General features: G+C 43.0%; 1 protein-coding gene and 1 pseudogene across 3 annotated transcripts in view; both read right to left on the bottom strand.

The window, feature by feature from the left end:
• Positions 1–967: 967 nt before the first annotated feature.
• Positions 968–23,624, bottom strand: part of ZNF532 (zinc finger protein 532) — a 66,715-nt gene continuing 44,058 nt past the window's right edge. For 2 of the 3 annotated variants that reach the window (XM_066614415.1, XM_066614416.1), the window contains exons 4-9: positions 20,582–20,758; positions 18,198–18,360; positions 16,841–17,119; positions 11,317–11,429; positions 7,512–7,659; positions 968–3,092 (exon numbers count right to left, since the gene is read on the bottom strand). In XM_066614415.1, the coding sequence (XP_066470512.1) occupies positions 2,598–3,092; positions 7,512–7,659; positions 11,317–11,429; positions 16,841–17,119; positions 18,198–18,360; positions 20,582–20,758 (1,375 nt within the window). In that variant the 3' untranslated portion in view covers positions 968–2,597. The remainder of the gene's footprint in view (positions 3,093–7,511; positions 7,660–11,316; positions 11,430–16,840; positions 17,120–18,197; positions 18,361–20,581; positions 20,759–23,624) is intronic. The other variant, XM_066614417.1, reaches the window with a different exon arrangement.
• On the bottom strand, positions 5,948–6,067 carry LOC136642974 (5S ribosomal RNA; annotated as a pseudogene).

The following is a 23,624-nucleotide window of genomic DNA, read 5'->3' as shown; positions in this document are numbered from 1 at the left end:
TGCCTTGCTTTGAACTAGATCACTGTTCTATCTAGCTCAGTATTGTCTACACTGACTGCCAGTGCATCTTCAGAGTTTCAGAGGAGGCTCTTTCCCGGCAGTTCCTGAAGATGCCCTGCGGCCTTCTGAATGCAAAGCTTGCGTTCTACTGGTGAATTCTGCCCCGCCACTGTCATACACAAACAGCAATTAGGAATTGATCAAGAGACTGTGGATAACAACCTTGAACCAAACACTCGTCAGTATTCCTAAACGTGCTAATAGGACATTATAAGCCACAATAGCCTTGAAGACAAATCCCTATTACATCATCACAAGATTCCACATCAATACCCTTAAGAGACCTCCCAGACCTTAGTGTGGTTAAAACAGGGCACCCAAAAAGCAAACAAGAATAGCCAATCTCACTGGCACTTCATGGGGCAAATTTTTGTCCGTGCTTTCCTATGAAGGGCCTGTGCAATTGTCTATAGTTGTATTGCACTATGTACCAAGAAAAGCCAAGTTCAGTACCCTTATACACTTATGTGCACATATTTATTTATTTAGCATAATTTATTCTGCTCTTGCTAATCACAGGGATAAGCAAAGAGCTATGAAATATTCAGAAGCATGGTCCTCAACCACAAAGAGGTACTGAACCCTGGCTTCTGAGATTTTAAGCTCATGAGGACTAGAAACTGGCTTTATAATAAATGAAAGGATTTGACATCCAACATCAATGTCTGCATTTGTACTATGCATACCAGTTAAGACCACTTCTGATTAATGCATAATGCATTATTTCTACAAAAGTTTCAATACAGTGTTTAAGAAATGACATGACACATTAACTTCCACAGAAGCGGAGCTAGGAGACCAGAGTGGTAAGTACAGTACACTCTGCAATGCACTGTGTAAACACCCCACCCCCTTGGCATCAGAGCCATTTGGGGCAGCAACAGCAAAGTACCACCATTGCCCCGAATGGCTCCAATGCCGAGGGGGAAGGGTGCTTACAAGGCACCTTTCGGAGTGTGGAGTACTTACCACTCCGCCCCTCCAAGTCTGATCTTTCCACCTTAACTGTAAGATTATTCTGTAAGCTTATTCACAGTACTGTATACATTTATTTTAATCTAGAGCTTATTCTGTGTCCCAATTGCTGGAAAATACAAACTTAAATACTGAAAAGTCTCTTAAAAGATCTTTAAAACATGATATGGAGTCCAATGATCTCTCTCAAAAGTGCAATAGAGGATACTAAGGAGTGTACTGCTTAATTGTGCAAAGCGCCCCAATCCACCTGGCTGCAAACAGCTTTTCTGCAGCTCTTACTCATTTTAAAGGGGCTGCAGCGAAGAATTGCCAGGTGGTTGGTGCCTAATGCATTATCTATACATGGAGCAACTTGCTCTTCGAATATCTTTCCAGATCACAGAAGCCTCTCCCTGTACAGAGAGCACACTGGGTGAGTGCAACACATCTAGAAGCTCTCCTGTGCAAGTTCCACTTAAATGAATATTTTTTTTGCATGATCCCATTTCAGTGTGACTTTTGTGCAGTGGGTTCTGGAAAGTACGTTCTGTGTGCATGGACAGACTCTCTTACACTGTATGGGAAGATCTTAAAGAAGCACCTAGACATTTTATGCAAGAGATCGTATAAAAATGATCCCAATTCCTTCTGGCCATAGTATTGTATATATGAGCTAAATTTGGGGGCATTAGCCCTGTTGATCCCCATTTGCCTTTCATTCCACTTTTTAATCCTTGCCTTCTGGTGCAGTTTTATCAGACAAAGGAGTCTCCTGAAAACAACTTACACTGACTTCTGATTTTAAACTTAGCAGCATGTTTGTTGCTGGTATGCGACTTTCCCAAACCATTTTAGTAGCTCTAAGACACGACAGCCTAATTACAACATGTCCCACTTTCCAATAATTTAGCTCCTTTCCATGCCAACATAACCTGGGTTCCTAGGATGGGTAATGCTAACAAGGAAAGAAGCCTTGTGGCAGGGTTCCCTCCCATATGATCTCTCAAGCATTGGAGCAGTGTGGGAAGGCTCTATAGAGAAGTGGCTCTGTGCTGCTAAAGAAATATCAAAAACACAGTAGATGTAGAGAGATTTAATAGAATCCTAAGCATTGCCCCAATGTTAAGAATGCCGCTTTAAAACAAGCCTGCTATTAGAAATGACAAAACAATGACAAAACGAAAACAAAAAAAAACCTCCGGGATTTCCTCACTAAATACCAATACAAACACATAACAAAGAGTATAAAAGTTATCTGTTTAAATATATACAAACTCTGTTCAACCCAAATACTGTTTTATTTAATGCTGTTATGGAGTGGGTGAGTCGGATTATAACTATTTATCATATATATATATATATATCATATATATCTCTTTATATATCTATAGTGATGAGATGAGGAAGATACAATTCGGTATAGATCTATTGCAACAGACAGGGGCAGAACCGTTAACTCAAGCGTGTGGCAAACTTTCTGTACCCCCTCAAGAGCATCCCCTTTATGTTCTGAAGTAGAGAAGGTTTATTGTTGTATTTTTTTTGCTTTTGGTGTATGTGACGGATGGAGGAGAAGGGTGTCATTTTTCGGTCGAACTCATTCGTTTGGATTTAATGAAGGCCATTCCGTGTGTCCGCATGTGGGTATTTAAGGCAGCTTCCGTTTCAAAGGTCTTTGCACATACTTTGCATTTTCTATCGGACACAGTGTCGTCCGAGGGCTCCTCCTCCCGGCTAGGCTTGTTTTCCTGCTGATTGTCCTCCCCGGATCCATTCTGTTTTGAGACAGGTTGAGGCTCCTTCAGCTTGTGCACGATGAAGAGATGTCTGGAAAGGGAGACGTGGGATGTATAGCAGAGGCCACATTCCCTGCACTGATAGGAAGAGCCGTCCGATTTGTGCTGGGGAATGTGTTCATGGAACTGCAGAAGGTTCTCTGTCGTGAAGCCACAGACTGCACATTTGTGAACTTTGAAAACATTAATCTTCAGTTTCTTCAGTGGCTGAGTGATGGCTCCTCGAGGGGGTCGGAATTCCAGAACGGGTTCCTCCAATTTACGCTTTGGACTGGGAACCTGAATTTGAGAACAGAGCTGTTACAGTAATAGTTACAAATCAGGACTAGGACTGAGTCATACAAAATCACATACAAAACCATGCAGGGGATGGACAGAGTGGAGAGAGAGATGCTCTTTTCCCTCTCGCGTAACACCAGAACCAGGGGACATCCACAAAAGCTGAGTGTTGAGAGAGCTAGGATAGACAGAAGAAAATATTTCTTTACCCAGCATGTAATTAGTTTGTGGAACTCTTTGCCACAAGAAGTAGTTATGGCATCTTGCCTGGATGCCTTTAAGAGGGGATTAGACAAATTTCTGTAGGAGAAGTTCATTACAGGTTACAAGTCATAGTAGGTATGTGGAGGCTCTTGGTTTTAGAGGCAGGCTGCCTCTGATTGCCAGATGCAGGGGAGGGCACCACGATGCAGATTGTGTCTGTTGTCTTGTGTGCTCCCTGGCGCATTTGGTTGGCCACTGTGAGATACAGGAAGCTGAATTAGATGGGCCTTTGGCCTGATCCAACGGGGCTCTTCTTATGAGGAATCTTGGAATCAAGTCCACACTCAGTCACAAAGTTCATTTAGTATTCATGGATCAGTTACTTTCTCACAACTACGTCACAGGGTTATTGCAAAGATAAAATGAGGGTGGAAAGGAAGTCTGTATATGGTGCCCTGAGGTCTTTCAAAAAACATGGGATAAAAACATCTCAAATAAATGCTTTAAAAAATTTTCTTGACAGAATCATTCAGTTATTCCAGTGATTTTCAACCATTTTCATCTCCCAGCACACTGACAAAGCCCTAAACTTGTCAAGGCACACTATCAGGTTTTTGACCATTGATAAGGCACACCATGCTGCCAGTAGGGGGCTCACATCCCCTACTGACCCTACTAATAAATGACCCTACTAATAAATGACGTACCCCAAATTCCTGTGGCACACCTGTCAGTCACTTGCGGCACACCAGTGTGCCACAGCACAGTGGTTGAAAATGGTTGATTTATTCATAGGAATGCTCATTACTTCTGCATCTCAAAGGAAGGTCAATGGGGTTTTTGAGCTAGGCCCTATTTATACAAAGAATCCAACTGCTAAACTGGATTAAGCTGGACTCAGGAGAGACAAAACAAATTATTTCTTTGCAGAATGTGTAATTTAACTTGTGGAATTCACTGCCAGGAGGATGAGACATGAAGAAGAATGAGACAAGTAGAACAGGCATCTCAATGGCCACAAGCCCTGGAACTTGCATGTTCACCAGCAGCATACCTCCAAATACAAAATGCTTGAAACAAACAACAAGGGATTACCCTTATTCTTCCTGACCTGCTTGTGAACTTCCAGAAGCATTTGGAAATTTCAGGACTATGACGCTGGAAACAATATAGACTTAAACCAATGTGTGTGTGTGAGGTGCAGGTTTGGGGGCCTTTGAGATGGCATAGAAATTTGCTCAAGCTGAAATCTTTGGTCACCATACTAATGGAAATCCTCAGACACTTCTGAAGGTGGCAAAGAACAGTGGCCATTTGGCATCAGGCACACAGCTCCTGCAGATATTCAGATACCTGAAAATCTGTGTCTGTATTTGTTGGAGATGGCGCTATAGCACAACCATAGATTATTTACTTTGGTGCCAGGTTAAATTCCTAGTATCCCCAGGTTGGACTGGGAAAGACCGTGGGCACAAGCCTAAGCAGGTGTACTCAGAAGTAAGTCCTATTGTGTTCAATGGAACTTACCCCCAGGAAAGTGAGGATTGCATCTCTTGTCTCTTAAACCCTGGAGAGTTAATGCCAGTCAGGGCATGCAATACTGAGCAAGAGGACTAATGGTCTGATTCAGGATAAGGCTAATTCGTCTCCAAGCAGCTCTTTATGCTTGCAGGGCCAAAAACATTTGAACAGTGTTTACTGGAAAGTTTCAACAATTTGCCCTGTCAGAAGTTGAAGGAGGATTTTCGGCAGGAAAATGGTATGGAAACAAAGGGATAAAAAACAAACAAACAACCTGCTCACTGTGGTATCAATTCAAATTACACTCCTGTATGGCTGTTATCTTTACATTAAAGTAAATTCAGAACTAAATGGCAATGGTTAATGCCACAACTAGACAAACCCAAGTAGACAAGGATAGACCTATCCTGAATTTGTCTACTCCTCTTCTAAAAACATCAGTGACGCTCCATGAGGTGACTTGATAAGTCTTGCATCAGCAGCAAATGGGGGGGGGAGCAGGGAACAGCTGGGGGCCCATGCCCTCCCTCTAACTTGCTGTGAACACAAGCCACACTGATCCACTCATCCCAATGGGAAATAGATCATCTACCTCCTTACCATGCTCCTTGCATGGTTTTCACAAATCCAGAAGTGTGGAACTTCTGATTTTATTTGCAGGGACCACGTGAGTGAAGAAACTCCTTCATGCACATGGTCCCTCTAAATAAAACCAAAAGTTCCACACTTTCGAGTTTGTGAAAACCACATGAGGAGCACAGGAAGGGGTTTTTTCCCCATGGTATGTGATTGTGGCAGCAATAGCAGTGGGCAGTGTCCCAGGTCACATCACCCTGGGTCATTGCATTATCTCATAGCAGTAAATTCCATAATTAAAATGAAAGAAGTTCTTATTTTTGTTCATCCTGAATCTACTGCCAATCAATTTTATTGAATTGTCTTGAATGCCAATATAACAAACTGTGCTCAGGGTTAGCCCAAGGGTGAAGCAACTGTTGCAGCTCACATCAAGCTGGAGGTTGTTACGAAAAAGACCCAGACTGCTTTTAACCCTGAGTCTGCAGACACCACCCTGCCACCCTCCATGAATGGTTGGTTGGCAACCTTCAGTCTCGAAAGACTATGGTATAAGCCTACAGCACCCGGTATTCCCAGGCAGTCTCCCATCCAAGAACTAACCAGGCCTGACCCTGCTTAGCTTCTGAGATCAGACAAGATCAAGCACATGCAGGGTAACAGTTGCTGTCAGACACTCCAATCTGCTTCTCACTCACTCAAAGCGAACAGGAAGTCAATTAGAATCCAGTGGGCCTGCCTCCTCCCTCTTTTCCCTTCTTCTTCTCTGGGGCCCCAGCGTGTCCTGCACTCCCCATTTTGCTTAAAGGGATTGTGAAGAGGGAGAAAAGGGGAGAAGAGGCTGCGGGGGCTGCATGGTGGAGCTGGTGTCAGGGGACCAATCATTCACTGTTAGATATGCAAAGAGATTAAGGGAATTCTTTATTATATGTGGTGGATATGTGGAAAGCAAATAAATATTGGAAAGTGACATACTGTTACAAGAGATATTGAATTGTGTAGTACCATTCAAACCGGAAATATTCCTCTTAAATGCGATATTAGAAATCGAAGATCAATATAAGAAACATTTTATTGTACATATCAGTATAGCAGCAAGTATATTGTATGTGCAAAATCTGAAGCCTTTCTATGATTGGATAAATAATTTTAGTTAAACAATATTGATTGTTTAGTTAAATCATTAATTAGTATAATGACAAATATGATAATTTTTGTATCAGTGACCATTTTTCTTTTCAGTCGTTGTTGATTTCTTTTTTGGATTAAGACATGTTGTAATCTATGGCCAATACCCTCATGTGTAACCTATGTAGTTCCAGCCCTAAATTTAACCCATTTTCCTTACCTGTATCTGTAATAAATAAATAAACTTTGCACACACACAAAAATATAAAACAAAGTCTCTTTCCTCCAGTGATTTAAAAACAGCCTTGCTGACCTTTTGAAATGCACACAGAGTCAATCAGTCTCTCCAGGAGCTTAGGTTTCACTAGGAGGCAGCAATCCCTCCCTTCACCAGGAGCCCCAGTAAGGGGGAAAGAATGGAGGTGATAATTGCTGCCATTTAGCCTTCTTTCATGTGCTCAAGGGGAAGAGATGAGTGAAGCCTGCAGAGAGAATGACTGATGGATTGTCAGCCCATGCCCTCTCTGGCATTATTAAACATGTTTTTTCTTTAATTTAAAGGGCCCTTCTCATCAGCTTTGAGATAGAAAAATCTGTGGATATTTAGGTTATACTTGCAATCACTTGTATGACTGTCTCTCTGCAACAGTAAAAAGCAGTTTTTTAAACTGTGGTTTTAAAGGGGTGCATTTTTCCCCTTCTCCAGGGATCAGCACATTCCTTCTCATTTGCAGGGGGTCATTCATGTTGAGTCAAATCCGGGTATAAAAAATCCGTGTATAAAAAATCTGTGTATAACAAGGCTGGATCTGTATTGTTTTTCTGAACTAAATCAGATTTTGTTTAATCTGCAGGTGCTTCCCAGATGACTGAAGATGAAATATGACCTTTATTCTTTCAACTCCAATTTACTACAAGGACACAGAGTTACATCAGCTACAATTTCAGAATATTTCTAAAGAAAACAGCACACACACACACCTCTCTCACCTTAGTATCTTCTTTGACTTCACTTTCTCCTACACTGGTTGATTCAGCCATCTCTTTCACATCAGGCTCCTTAATGCCATGCATTAACTGAATGTGTTTTTCTAGCATCAATCTTTTGGTAAAGGTACGCCTTGAATCTTGGCAGTGCCTACAGAAAATGAATGACAAATATAAATAGTCAAACACTTGATGCTACTTCAGTTGCACTGGTAATAAAAGAACCTTAAGAGACTCACAGCCCAGTCCTAACCTGCCCTGGAGCAGGCAAACCAGCAAGCCTGCACTGCATTCCAGAGCAGGGTTGGAGCCAGTTGCGGCTCAGTCCAGGGCAAGGGGAATTCTTTCCCCTTACCCTGAGTAACGCTGCAGCAGCCCCTATGGGGCTACTCAGATCTGCGTCACCTAAAGAGGTGGTGTAGATCCAAGCAGCCTGGAGCTGCTCTGGGCTGCCTGAGATGGGGGATAGGATCCAGCACAAGTGCCAGATCCAGGTACCATCCCCCACTCACCCATGGCCCACCCACAGGCCTGCCTGCCCCAAAACACCTGCTTTCCATCCTGCCCCTGCACCCCCCAGACCCCCATGCCAGCCTGACTTGGCTGGCTTGGGCTTCCTGTCGTGCAGGCCCAATGGAGCTTGGGCCAGCCTCCCTCCTCCAGTGTTGTTGCAGAAGTGTCTTATGGCACTTTTGCTACAGTCTTCAGCTGGCTCAAGAGACCTGCACAGGACTAGGGCACCTTTGGGATTGCACCTGAAAAGCACAATACATGTGACTAATGTAAATAGAGACTATGTGAGCAAACTATATTTTCCCTTTTGGCGTATACCTGATGTAAACATACTTGATAAAGGTCTGATGGATTGAGGAGGCATCAAGGAATTCCCAAGTCCCAAGGAATTTGGAACTAATGCCAGTCATTAGCCTGTGCCAGTCAAATTCTGAGCAAAACCGCTAGCACAGAGTTGAGAAGCTCAGTGTTGGGCTTCCAAACCTGACATTGAGCATGGGATCTAGCAGAGGAGGCCTCTGACAGCCCTTCCAACCTTCCCCCTGCCCAGAAACAACTCTCTCCACCCTCCCCACATCTCTGCACCACCCAGGGCTTACCTTTGCTTTGCTGGCAGCTAAGGCCTCCTTCAAGGCACTGGTGGGGCAAAACAGGCCTCCCTAGCAGTGTCACTTACTCGAAGAGTGCCACAAACATGCTTTACAGCATGTTTGCGACACCCAGAGCCGGCACTACGAGCGTACTGCTGATGCTAGAGCCCATAATATCGGGCTCTATATTTCATAACAATTCATAACATCAAATGAAACTTACTTGCTAGGTCATATGCATAACAGATCAACACAACCTTCCCCCACCACAATGATAATAAAGCCTGAAACTATTACAAAATAATATCCAGACACAATTTTCTTTAAAGTAAACATACTATTAAATTTTAAATACCATAAAGTACTATGACAAAACTCTCAAATATCAATATTTCCCATTGTAACACTGGTTATTATATCTGTTCCAATATATTAAACATTGATTCCTATTTTCAAGATAAGACATAATCTTGGATTAATCTTTTCCTTGCTTTCACAAAACTTGATTACAGGAGTAGCCTTAGTTATATAAAAAGTATCCCAAACTTTTTAAAAAAATAATTCGACAGAAGGTCTTTAATGCACTCCCATTTCTCAGTCATTTCTACCCTTGCTGTTTTATTTATACAGGTATTTATATACCGCCTTTCTTTGGACGTCAGATTTCTCCTCAGACTTTAATCCAGCCCCGTAGGGATTAACCCGTATTAACCTGTAGGGATTAACCCGTAGGGTTACTGTTGCAACCAGATTATCTCTTGAAGTCCAACATCTTTTATGGATCCTAACAAAAAGCTCAGGGATGACAAAGGGATATAACTTTGAAACTATTGCTCACTAGTCTCTGCTAATTCTTTCCAAAAATATTGAATGTTTACACAGATCCATCATATGCATATATCATCAGCTCTAGGTGATATGCAATGCCAACAAAGGTCTGGTACCAAGATAGTTTTGCAAGAGTAAAGCTGCAATCCTATACCCACTTTCCTGTGAGTAAGCCCCTGCTTCTGAGTAGACATGCACTGGATTGTGCTGTTAGATATCAGATACAGAGACTTTCAATTACGCTCTTTCATACCACTAGACCAGTGGCTCTCACACATTTAGCACTGGGACCCACTTTTTAGAATGAGAATCTGTCAAGACCCACTGGAAGTGATGTCATGACCGGAGATGACATCATAATGCAGGAAAATTTTTTACAACCCTACGCACACTTACCCAGGAGTAAGTCCCATTTACTATCATTCTTAAAAGAATATACATAGTAGTTTGTTAAAAGTACAACAGGTCTGTAATATTTCCCCAAATGCAGTCATATACCAGGGTAGCATCAAGTCTCATATAGTAAAAATAAAATAGTGAAATGAATGGGGACCCACCTGAAATTGGCTCACGACCCACCTAGTGGGTCCCAACCCACAGTTTGAGAAACACTGCACTAGACATATTATCCATAATTTTGTTAATAGAAGTTGACCTCCCAGATTTCCTAAACTCTTCATGGCACTGACTTCACTTTATTCTTAATCTTGAATCTTTACCTTCCCAATCCTCTTGTAGCAATAAGCCAAATACTATAGAAAACAGACCTTGGGTCTTTTTGAGATCTTTCCAAAGCTGATTGAAATTGGTTTAATTCATTGTTGCCCTATACTGCCTTCTCAATTACAGTTGGCGTTCCACAGATTTTTTAGGTCCCATTCTTCATTATTATAGTTTTTCATTATTATATGTTGTTTTACTCTGCTGCATTTCTCTTAGTACAGTATCATAATTGTACAGTTATGCTCTTTAAGAAAAAAGCAACTAGCTTGCAATATGCATCTTTGTCAAGGTCACCATTACTGTGAAATTTAGAAGTGGACTTTTCACACTGGTACCAAACTTCTATTGTGGAATCTTGGTTAGCTTCTAAGGAAGCTCACGATCTTGTTGGAATGTACTTTGAAAAACTGCCCAAGAACCCTTATTTAGGAGGCCTAACTTCATGTCTAGAGGTTCTCTTAACATCCCTTGCCAAACGGTTCAGCAAAGGGAAGGACACTAGAGTGGATTATGGCCTGCGAATATAATTTTTCTTCCCAGTTTGCTAACAAAAATACTGCAGTGGGCAGGGAACAGAAGCTGTTCTGTAAAACCAGAACCACTGTCCAGATGAGACGGTGCCAACTCCCAAGTGAAATTTTGGACCTTCTGCAGGTCAATATTGGCTGGCCTTTGTACACCAATAAGTCTTCCACTCCATGAATCTCTAAGCCAGGATAATTCCCTTCCCTCCTGCTTTGGGCTCAACATGAGGAGGCTGTTGGATTGCAGCAGCCTAGAACAGAATGTGGCCTGTAGAATGAATCTATTAGCAACTGTGGCCTTGAAAAACCTTTCAGCAAGAAAGACAAAGAGAGTTTTCCTAGATTGGTGGGTTTTAACAATCCTTTCTAATGCTTTTCAACACATGTTCCAAATGACCCCTTAGTTCCCATGAAAGCTTCCATGAGAAGTGGTGCCCAAAGATCATAATAAATGTGTTAAACTTTAAAGTGCCACAAGACTCTTGTTTTCACTGCTACAGAGCTGCACGGCTACCACTCTAGAAGCATTCAAATAATTAACAGGAAGTTCAATTCACATTCAATTCAATTCAAGTCTGTCTCTCTTGCTCCCCAATTCTTTATAAAAGGAACTTTAACAGCAGCACTTACGAGCAGGTGTAAACTTTCCTAATGCCTTTGTGCTTGATACGATTGTGCCGGCAAAGACTGTGCGACGAACTGAAAGATTTGTCACATTGTCGACAAGGATGTTTCTTCATTTGCTTTAGCAAAAAGAAAAACAGATTTAGAGTTTAAGAAAAATCAGGTAGGGTATTTGTCAATATTTTAATTTTTCTCAACTCACCCAATAGTCCTCTACAGCAGTGTTGCAAGTTGTTTGCAGTGTGACCAGTAGAGGGAGTGATGTTGTGTTCAGATAATTATTTCCTGAGAACAGTGGAAGTAACTTATCTCTTAGTACTAATGTGGCACAAATTCTGATCCAGTTTAGATCTGGGCTGACAACTATCAAAATGTACTGGGATAAGGGGAATACCTGCTTATTAATTTTCTAGTTGTCAGAATCCCAAATTGCATCTCTTTCCCCTAGTCCTACGGAAGTCAATAAGTGATGAACTAACAGATGGCAAAAACTAAGACAAAAAAAATACCACTCACACAGGCCTATAAAACTGAGCGTCAGAAAAGTTTTTCCCAAACTTTATGGTGGTTTGATAAGAATTTGGGGTGCAGATTCCAAAAATGGGATCCATTTTGCCCTATCACATCTAGTTTTGGAGATATAGTATAGCCTCATTAGTGAATGGTTCAAGCAGCTTCCTCATGAGGTAGGTTTCATGGTGTAGGTTTCCCCATGAGGAAGCTGCTTGAACCATTCACTAAAGAGGCTATGCTGTGTCTCCAAAACTAGACATGATAGGGCAAAACGGATGCCATTTTTGGAATCAGCACCCCATATATAACCAGGAATTGGTTTAACATTTAAGGAAGCAAAATGTGTGTTGGCCTGTGTCATTAGATCAGCTGTAAAGCATAGGACAGTAAATTAATGGCTATATATGTAACTGAAAGCCTAATCCTATCCAACTTTCTAGCACTGATGCAGCCACAATGTAGCCCCCAGATAAGAGAATAAATCTTCCCTTAACTTGAAAAGGCTTCTGTGATTGCCCCCCAAATGCAAGATGCAGCGCACACCCCATTAGCATGGCTGCATCAGCGTTGGAAAGTTGGATAGGATTGGGCCCTCACTGTATTTCTTTCAGGCCACTGCACTGTGGTCCTGCCACAAAGATTACACAGGGGCCAATCTCTGCTGTCATTTGCCTCAAATGCATGATCAACTACCACCAATTTAAGTCCAATGAAACTGACAGCAGGGCAGTGGCTATTAGTCATGATAGGTAAATGGAACCTCCATATACAGTGGCAGTATGCCTTGAAACATCAGATCCCGGGGAGAAATGACAAGTCAATACCTTCAGATCCTATTTTGTAAAACTCCTAGAAGCATCTGACTGGATGACATCACAAACAGAATTTTGGACTAAATGGACATTTGGTCGGATCCACCCAGGCAATTCTTATGTTCCTGTGGAGTGGGATAGCCTATTTCTGGTCTCTGCTGTGAGGTGGAAGGAGGTGAAATTATGCCAAGTTCCCCCCGCCACACACACACACACACACACACACACACACACACACCCCATCTTCCCAAGCCCTTGGCCCTTCCTCCTCTCGATGGAGCGTTAAGGAACTCTGGGGCTCATCCTCCTTAGTCTGTGCTTTGCTGGCTTACAAATAGCCAGTTACAGGATTGACAGGAGCCCTGCCTCGAAATCACCTGGAATTTCTGGTAGAAGGTAATTGTCCCTGCCCTCTTGACCACAAAGCCACATCTTCCTGTCATCTTGATCTCCCTTCTTGGCTATCTTTGGCTCTACTGCTGAAGCAACTAGGTCATTCTCCAGCCACAAATGTAGCTTCCCCTGGTGAGTCTGTGGAGCCCTCCATGATTATTGTCAAGGGGATATACAACAGTTTTTAACTAGCCCTAGAGACAGGCTTGCCCTGCAAGGCTGGTATGTGCTGAGGCCCACTGCTGCCATCACCTCTGATCTGGGAGCTTCCTAGGCCAAAGCCAACCAGGAGATAACCAGAGCAGAAAGTCGCCAGACAGAGAATGCTGCTGTAATATTGTCACTACGTAACTAAGGGAGCAATCCTATCCTGTGCTGGAACAGGCAAGCCAAGAGGCTTGCGCTGTATCCAGCACAGGACAGGGGCCCAAGGTAGTTCAGCCAGAGGCAAGGGGAAAAGTTTCCCCTTACCCCTGGGTAAAGCGCCCTTGCCCCTATGGGTCTCCTCGGATTTCTGCCACCTCTTGAGGTGGCGCAAGTCTGAAGAGAGCAGAGTGGCTTGAAGTCGCTCCAATCTCCCTGGGAGATCTCCCTGGGAGAGAGCCGGATAACAGCTGGATCCCAGCCCCACCTCCTGCTGCCCACCATCCTGCCTTCAGGGCCGCCCACTGCCCAGGAACACCTCCCTCCCGCCCACTCCAGAGCCTTGTGTCGGCCCAGGAGGGCTGATGCAATACTAGTGAAAGAAGCTGGCGCGGAGGCTTGTGTCAGCCTCCACAGGCTGGCGCACCTCTGAGTGCTGGCCCAGCTTCCTCCCGAGGAGGTGCAAACATGCCTTACAAACATGTTTGTATCTCTCCTGGGCTGGCGCAAGGGACTTGGGCTGGCCCATGGGCGCCTCGGGATTGTGCCCTAAATAATAAATCAGGAAGTCATCAACTCAAATTTCACAAGAGAATTTCCCTCAGTCACAACCCCCCTGTGCAGTAGGATATCAACACTGTCTACCTTACAGAGCTATTGTAAGGACAGAGATAATGCACATTAAACACTGCAATGTATATACGTTAATTATATTATTATTAAACCACCCCCTATACCCTATTGGCAAGGATGCCTTAGCTGAACATAAATGATTAAAGGTAGTCAGAGGACCCATACGAGACTGGATCTACGAAAACCTAAGTTATTAGTCTAGAGTAGCAATTTTCCAACCACTACGTCACAGCACATTGGTGTGCCATGAATGGTCCACAGGTGTGTCATGGGCATTTAGGTCATATATTAGTAGGGGCGTTGGGGGATACAAGCCTCCAGTCGGCAGTGCAGCATGCCTTGCCAATTGTCAGAAAACCCATGGTGTTCCTTGACAGTTTTAGCGCCTTGTCAGTGTGCTGTGAAAATTAAAAAAAGTTGAAAACTGCTGGTCTAGAGAAACTGACTGGAAGTGGCTTGAGAACCATGTGACAAAACCTAACAAAAATCTAAGAAGAAGCAGGGCACAGATAGAATCTTTCAGCCATCAATCTGTACTCATGAATATATCCAGCTCTGGCACAATTCAGCAAGCTCCCCTTTTTCAGCTTCCATCTTTGAAAGCTGCTGCATGGGTGTTTCATTACAGCATCTCTCACCCACGAGGCCCTGGTTTTTACGAGCTTTCTTCTGTCTCATACTAACACCTCAAGCTTATTACATTCTTATGATATTTCCCATATGGTAGCTGTTGCTTTCACTCTTCCCCCTCTACCTCAGGCAGAAAAATTGACAGGATTTTTATTAGTTTTACTCTTGCCCAGGGGTTTGTGTTGAGAATCAGCAATGAAAAATTATGAGCCTTTTCCTTTTTAATTTTACTACTGTGAAAACCCTTCAGCAGGAGGAATCCAAAGCAAACTTGAGATAAATTTGATATTGGCTTTGGAAGCATAGCCATATGCATGGGATGGATAGATTGGTTGGCAACCTTCATTCTCGAAAGACTATGGTATAAGCCTACAGCACCCGGTACTCCCAGGCGGTCTCCTATCCAAGTACTAACCAGGCCTGACCCTGCTTAGCTTCCAAGATCAGATGAGATCGGGCATGTGCAAGGTCTTTTTCCTCTCACACAGCACCAGAACCAGGGGGCATCTACTAGAATTGACTGGCAGGAGAGTTAGAACAGACAAAAGGAAATATTTCTTTACCCAGAGAGTTATTAATCTATGGAACTCCTTGCCACAGGATGTGGTGATGGCAACTGGTTTAGATGCCTTTAAAAGAGAATTGGACAGATTTATGGAGGAAATCTGGTTACATCACAGGTTACAAGTGATCACTATATGCAACCTCCAAGTTTTAGAGGTAGCCAATTTCTGCATGTCATAAGGAAGGGAGAAGCAACAGGATATAGGAATCTTGTTATCCTGAGTGCATCTGGTGGGCCACTGTGAGATATAGGAAGCTAGATTAGATGTGCCCTTGGCCTCTTCCATCAGGGTTCTTCTTATGCTATGTTCTTATGCCATTTCACAAGAATGGATGTCACTTCAGACAAATTCAAGCAATTGTTTGATTTGGACACACGATGCCTAATGATGCCAGAGTCCATTTTGGCTAGAGCTTTGCTCAAAACTTGTTCTCAGTCCTAGACAGGCTAAGCAAGCAGAACAGGGAATGCAGAGCAATCTTTACCTGAGTAAATTAAGGAAGCTTGTAAAAAAACTAGGGTTGGGGCAGAGTTTCCATGTCAGAGGAAAGCTTTACTGAAAGCACCTCTCTTGGGCTAAACTCACTAACGGCCCAACCCTATCCAACTTTTTGGTACTAATGTAGCCATGCCAATAGGGTGTGCGCTGTGTCCTGCAGTGGGGGTGGACAGACAGTAATGGATGCCTCCTCAAGGTAAGGGAATGTTTGTTCCCTTACCTTGGGGCTGCATTGTGGCTGCATCAGTACTGGAATGTTGGATAGCACTGGGCCCTAAGAATAATTTTTAAAACCCTCACTACTGGCCAGTCTGTATGACTATTCTGGGTTCCACTAGAAACTTTGCTAATGGGTGTGACTGGTGGTGAGAAATATTAAATTTTGCACTAATAAGTAGTGGAAACAATTATGGTAGTTTGCAATAACCAGAATGAAGGTATGAACTAGCCCTAAGAATGATACCGTAAACAAAATCCTTACATATCGATAGCTACAGTTCCTGTTTCTGGGTGAAGTTATTAAACCAGCATTCCCAATAACTACTACAGTCTATAAGCACAGGAAGAAAAATGTCACCAAAGGGTAACAGTCAATTATTCTAGGAGGCTTCTAGGGAAAACTAGCAACTGCCAGCAGGCTGTTGCCATGTTGTATGCTGCTGGAAGCCACCCATGAGTTTTGGCCCTCACCTCTCTTAAAAACTGACAGGGGGCAGGGCCCCTCCTTTGCACCCTTGTCCCCATAAATGTTGAGATAAATGTTCTCATGTGAGAACTTTCACCTCAGCTATAGTGAAAAGCCAGATTAATAACAAATTTTTCCAATAACTCAGCAATTTTAAAACAGTGTGCCATAGCAAATTGGTGTGCCACGAAAGGTCCACAGGTATGCTGGAGGCATTTGGAGCACAGCATTGAAAATCACTGCTCTGCCAGCAGAAAAGGACAGACAACTTGTTACTACAGATGGTTGCCCTTGAGCCACAGAACCCAGACAAGTTTTCCGGAAGCTGGAAGTGACATCACAGGAGATGAAGACTACAGAGGCCAGTGTGCCATGAGAAGAAAAACATCGAAAATTGCTGCAATAACCAAGCTAATGTTCACTGCAGCTGCAATTACCTTTCCATGTTCTTTCCTCATGTGGGATATGTAAACATCTCTCTGAGTAAACAGCCGGTCACATTCCCAGCACGTCCAGCCAGGATTTGGTACTTTTTTGGGCTCTGCTTTCTTCACAGGGGAGGCTGATTTCTTCTCAGTCTTTTCTGTCCCATTGACAGATTTGGAGTCTTCTTTGCTGTGACTGACGGAGTTCTGAGTTGTAGGCTTCGTGCTCAGTGGCAGACTGATACCCAGGTTTGGAGGCCCCTCAACACTTTTCAGTGTTCCGTGCATAGACTAAAAAATATATATATATATATATATTAAAGCACACAAATTACATCTGCAAGTTAGAGATAATGCAAAGTGCAACTATCAGCTGACTTAAATAAGTGCAACAATAAAAGTATGACAGCCGCAGAACCTTGCTCCAATTGGAGATCAATTCAACATCAGATGGGTGTTGCCTGGATGTAAATCTGGAACAAGGTCAGGAGCTTCTGGGGCTAGATTTGGGAACTACTGTCCAAATGTGACAGACCACTGAGCTCAAAGTTAAAAGCATCCCCTAGCTTGGACAAGAAAGGGTTCTTGTGCTACAGAGCAACTCTGCCCACCCAGGCTGTTCATTGGGTCACCAGTGAACCTTCCTTCAGTGCACCTTCCTGCACAGGCTGGAGTTGGCAGCAATAATCAGTGCAGGCTTTTGAGCCTAGCTATTGACCAGTAGCCTGGCTCTCCATGTCAGAGCTAAACCTTGGTGGCAGAGCATATACTTTGCATGCAAAATATCAATCCCAGCAACTCCGGCTTCCCTAGGCCTCAGAATGCCTTATATGGAAAACATCACTTTCGGTTTCTCTTGGGAAACTGGAAGTAGCTTTTTTTCACCTCCACAGGCCATTCTGAAGCCTGCAGAGGCAGCAGGAAGAAGTGTGCTGTCTCTGTGGGCTTCGGAAAGCCCTTCGGAGGTGACCGGAGCACAGCTCTGGTCCTCTTCAGAGGGCATAAGGGGCAGAAGATTGCAGATTTGCTTATCAGCAATTTTCGTTATTGTGGGAGGTCCGAGAACAGATCCCTTGCAGATATCGAGGTTCCACCTGTATTCCACCTGCTCCTACACAACTTAGGGTCATGTGCATAGCTCAGTAGTAGAGCATACACTTTCCATGCACAGGGTCCAAGAGAGAATGAGGAAAAGAGCACATCATATGTTTATAAATTTCAAAGATCTGCTGAATTCATACTTCAAATTCTAGTCTCTTGACTACCATTTCTAACATCTGCTTTTGGTGCCCTCCTTATCATTAGCTAACTCTGTATTATTGTTGCATGCAACAGTCCTGTATCCAAATGAAAAAGGATGCCCACATACCTTGATATGATCCATCATAAGTTGCTTCTGTGCATACAAAAGAGAACAATCTGGACACTTGAAGACAGATACCTTCTGGTTTTCGATGTGCTGATCAAAGTGGCGATACAGCAAAGGTTGCAAGGTAAACACCGTGTCACACATGGAACACTTGTATATTATTCTAAAAACCAAACATTATGACATTAAAACATTATTATTCACAAAAATGGGTTTACCCAATCAATGAGAGGCATTAGTAGAAACTTCAACTGATGTGGTAGAAACTTCTAATACTAATTAGTAGAAACTTCAACAGTAGTACTAATTCATAGAATCTTCAACAGCCTTGCCTACCTCACAGGGTCATTGTGAGTACAAAAAGGAGGGAGAAACTGCGTATGCCTCCCTGAGCTTCTTGGAGGAAGGGTGGTCTAAAAATGTGAATAAATAAATCCTTAAAAAACCAAAATCAGAAGTTCACAAATATCTTCTTGACTGTTGATGTCTCTTTATTCATCACAAATAAAGATGAATGCTTTGGGCTCATGGGCTGTGATGTCACACAGTCGGTCTGTGTGGACCAGATATTCACAGACCTTATGGGCTTCCTTTGGCAGCTGCCTACTGAAAAAGACTGCCACATCCGAACCCACAGTGACAGAGCAGATCAGCCTGTGGCCACAAGACTTTTTATTCTAAGGCCCATGAGCAATTTTTGCACAATTAAACACTGTGCTGGTATGCAACTGACTTTGAAAAGATATCTTGTGGCTATAACTCATTTTAATCATATCAGAGTCTTGATTAAAGCAGACAGGAAGATGCTTGTTGCTTAGAAGGAAGAATGATCAGCCGCAAATTCTACCCGAAACTAAAACATGCAGAGTGAGTTCTGCTTCAGATTAAATGCCTGAAGAATTTCAAGAGTAAGCAAAAAAAAAAGTTGGTAAGGCCAGGAAAAAGTCTCAGATGACTTTTGCACCTCCCCATTTACTATTAAGAAGCAAGTTTATATCTGTTTTATTCATAGACACGTGCTGTGGCTTTCCGGCAGGGAATCCTGGGAATTGTAGTTTGGCAAGGTGCTCAGTATTCTGTTAGTGCTCCTTAGCCTCTTAAAGAAATATAGTTCCCAGGACTTCCTCAGGAAAGAGTATGACAGTTAAGTCAATGCCAGCACCTTGAATTGTATCTAGAAGTGGATCGATGGCCAGTACAGTTGGAAAAACAGCAGCTAGACAAAATCAAACCACTTGGGCCAGTCGTCACATGTATGTTACATTATAACATTTGCATTTAACACATTGAAGTATCTGGAAGAAAAAGAATTTTAACTATTTTATATTTAACTTATACTAGGAGACACCTAGTGAATGCAAAAGCTATACAAGTTAATTAGGTTGGGGAGCTTTTTGACTAGAAATCTTAGAAATTGCAGTTTCTACTTCTCAAAAGCTCTGGAGCTTCCTAGGCTTTTGCCTTAACAATTTCATCTTGGAATCAGCTGCTTAGTTCTGTCTGAACAGTAATTGGGGACTAGGATTTGGAGTAAATAACATTCTCTTGCTATTTGCAAATCCTTATTTTTCATTCACTGTCATGGTGTCCAATTCATACTGTGTGTGAGCTAAGAGAATTCATATTCCAAACCAGATCATTACAATGTTCAATGACATCTCTATTGTAATTTTTGTCTTGTAAAAGAGTTTCTAAACACACCATTTGTCTCTCCTACATTACATTTTTGTATACCTGATAAATATAATGTATGAAATAGCCCCTCCAGTTTCAGAAATACAGCTGAAGCAAAGAAAAACCTCTTGCATTGCAATGAAGTCCTATTTATGTTTACTCAAGTTCCACTGTGTTCAAACAGCCTTACTTCCAGGTAGGGGCAGATTCAAGGATGAGCCATGGTGCATGGCCCCCCCAAACTTTTGCGCCAGTAGGGAAGGGCGCCCACTGGGATAGGGAGCAAAGCTGGGTACCAGAAGAACACCCACTGGGCAAGGTGAGAGGGCAGAGTTGGAATGGGAGCCCAGGTCTACCCAGCAAGTCCAGATGGGAGCCCAAGTCTACCCCTCCAGCAAACTTTGGCCATGGAGGCCAAAGTTCAACCAGGAGCCCACATTTACCTGTCTGGTTGACCTGGGCTCTAGAGTCAAGATAATGCTCATGACCCCACCCAAACGCAAACACTGAATTCGTCCCAGCTTCCAGTTAGGTATGCATAGGATTATAGCTGAAGTTGTCCTGCTCCATCCTTTCCTGCTTCTGCAGAGGCATATGGATAAGACTCTAAGACAGGGAATATTTCTTAGCATTCTAAAAATGGACATTTGTACAGTAGTTATTAAAAAGGCAACAGTGTCAAGAAGAAAGCAAAGATCACTATTGCTTACTTAGGTTCCCCTATCTTGATTCCAGGATGTTGAGTATAGGCGTGGGAGTGTGTGCTGGGTGCCGATTTGAACGCCATTGGACAAATGGGACATTTGTAGAAAACTTCACAGTGAGAACCCTGAATGTGAGACTTGAGTGCTGCCACATCAGAGTAGACCACGTTGCAGTGGACACAGCTGCAAGAAAGATGGAGAGTTACTTTGCTATTCTTTGTGTGTACATCACAATCCTATCGTTCTAGAACACCTTCACCATACCATAGATGAACAATACAGGTAGCAGACAGACTGGGAGCAGTGGGTAAAACTCCAAGTAATTTTCAGCAGATAGGCAAAGGCTTCTGACTCCCAATTGCTTCACAGCAACAACAAAAGGCTCTTCCCCTGCCGAAATTAGGCTGCTGCAACAAAGAAAGTCTAGGGGAGAAACCAGGAGTGAATTTCACTGTCAAAGGGCTATGAGCTCAGTTCTGGTTCTGAAAATGAATCCCTAGACTGAATTCCTAACTCCCTGGCTGTTCTGAGGGCCGTCCTCATCTCCTCCTCTTTTTTTAAGGAGAGGAAAGGAGGGCAGCCCTTGGATGCAGTCCTAGAGTGGCTGTAGGAGAAGAGGGGGCAACGCTCCTCTCCTCCTCTTTTCTTAAGGGGAGAAGAGGAGGGCAGCCCTCAGATCAGCGCAATTCTGACCGCACAAAAAGCGCAGCCACTGTCGGCATGGTTCTGACCTCGAAAAAGCCAATGGTGGGGGAGCAGATCATGGTGCTGACCCCAGAACCTATACTCCTGGTGCCCCTAAATTGGGTATTTGCACCCCTTGCCCCCCCCCCCGGTACACCATTTCCATCAATCAACTGCAAAAAGCAGCTTTATTGGGAACAGCTTACATTTTGTGACAGTATTTACAATATCAAAAGACGATAAAAGCCAGGCACTTGACCCTTGGGAAGGACTCAATGCCTGGATAAAACAAACCAGTTAATAACACCTACCTGACTGTGTGAAAATCAAACAATAATGAAGGACCCACAATATATAAAATTCCTGTAAGAGGCTAGACTTGTTTTGCCACCTAGGAATCTGAATAAAACAACTTGAGAGACGTGCCACAGATTCCCTTGCAAGGTTGCCCAGGATGTTTGGTACAATTCTTGAACTTGGCTGTGTTCAAACAGCTGTGATCAATGGGTTGCACCACAGCAAATAGATCCTGGAGTGCATTGCACAGATCACATGAGTCTTCCATGTTGATCCTAAGGATATTGCTTCAGGAACCCAAAAGCAAGACCTTTCCTTCTTCTGTGTGACAGCCCTTCAGATACTTGAAGATGGCCATCATATCTCCCCTTAGTCTTCTCTTCCCCAGGTTAAGCACACCAAGTTCTTTTAACTGTTCTTCATTGGACTTGGTTTCCAGACCTTTCACCATTCACTGCACTTCTCTGAACCCACTGCAACTTGTCAATGTCCTTCTTAAAATGTGGTATCTCAAACTGGATGCTGTAATCCAAGTAAGGCCTGACTAGTGCAGCATAGAGTAGAATTATTACTTCACCTGATCTGGACTCTGTGGCTCTGCTAATCTTCCCCAGCAATGCAATTTTTTTGGCAGCTGCATCAAATTGTTGGCTTATGTTCTACTTACGGTCCACTAAGGGCGCAATCCTATCCAACTTTCCAGTGTCAATGTGGCCCCAGTGAAGCTCCAAGGTAAGGGAACAAATAGTCCCTTACCTTGGGGAGTCCTCCATGACTGTCCTCCCACTGCATAATTCACCATTAGCACAGCTACATCAGTGCTGAAGTCAGAAAGGATTTGGCCCTAAGACACCTAGATCTTTTTCTGCACTGATTTTTTGTTCCTTCACTGAGTATCTTAAATTTGTCTTCACTGAACTTCATCTTGTCAGTATGGGCCCACTAGTGGAGCCTGTCAAGAATATTTTGAATCCAAATTCAGTTTCCCAGGGTGCTAGCTATTCCAAACAGCTTTGTGTCATCGACAAATTTGATAAAGAATTCCCTCTTCCTCAGCAACCAGATCATTTACACAAGTGTTAAACAGCACAAGGCCCAAAACAGCCCTGCAACATTCCACTTCATACCACCCCTCTAAGTTGATACAGACCTATTTAACAGCACTTGCTGGGAACAGTTTCAACCCATCTAAATGTGGTACCATCTAGCCCACATTTTACCATTTTATCCAGAAGGATATCATGGAAGACTTTGTCAAATGCTTGCTGAAATCTATGTGTATCATGCCCAGTTTTCCCACATTCTGAGACTAGTCACTCTATCAAAGAAGATGAGATACATCTGGAATGATTTGTTCTTGACAAACCCACGTTGGCTCCTAGAGAAAATTATTTTCTAAGTAATCATGGGCATTCCGCTTAACCTCTTCCAAGATCCTTCCAGGAATTGATGCCAAAGTGATTGGTTGAATGACTGATTAATTAACAAGCCAGGATTAACAAACTAGAAACAGGTTTGGTATCCTGTATACAACTCAGTGCCTACAACTCAGTTTCCCTGGTTCAGATGAAATGATTCTGCAGTTCAAACTGGAAATAGAATAATCTGCCCCCCTCTTGCGTAAAGAAGAGGTTCAAGCCTGATGCCTGCGCTGGTCTGATTTAGCATTTTGTCTGAACCAGGATCTTAACTACAAGTTCTTCATAAGCTCAATAATGTCTATGGGAAGATAGTTCCCCTCCCCCTTTCAATGTGATTGCTAGAAGAAGAAAGGACTGAGATCCTTAGTAATGCAATTCAATATTAAAGGTGTACCATAACTGTTTTTAACAAAGAAATGCTATCAATTTGCTATGTACTATCAAACTAGCCATAAGTAAAAGAACACTTAAGTGAAAGCTGAAAGACTTCTGTTACAAGATCAGCCTGTCCTTAACACTTCCTCAAAGCTACTCTACAAATTAATTTTTCCTGATATGTTGGCAAAAGAGTGTCCTTTGTCATGTATTAATGTTGGCTCGAGCACCTTTGTTTCATACTGGAAACACACATGGGGTAGTTACTTCCA

This window comes from Tiliqua scincoides, chromosome 2, assembly GCF_035046505.1.
Source record: "Tiliqua scincoides isolate rTilSci1 chromosome 2, rTilSci1.hap2, whole genome shotgun sequence".
In the NCBI taxonomy this organism is placed as follows: Eukaryota; Metazoa; Chordata; class Lepidosauria; order Squamata; family Scincidae; genus Tiliqua; species Tiliqua scincoides.
The sequence above is the reverse complement of the archived record's forward strand: the minus strand, read 5'-3'. Positions and strand labels throughout refer to the sequence as shown.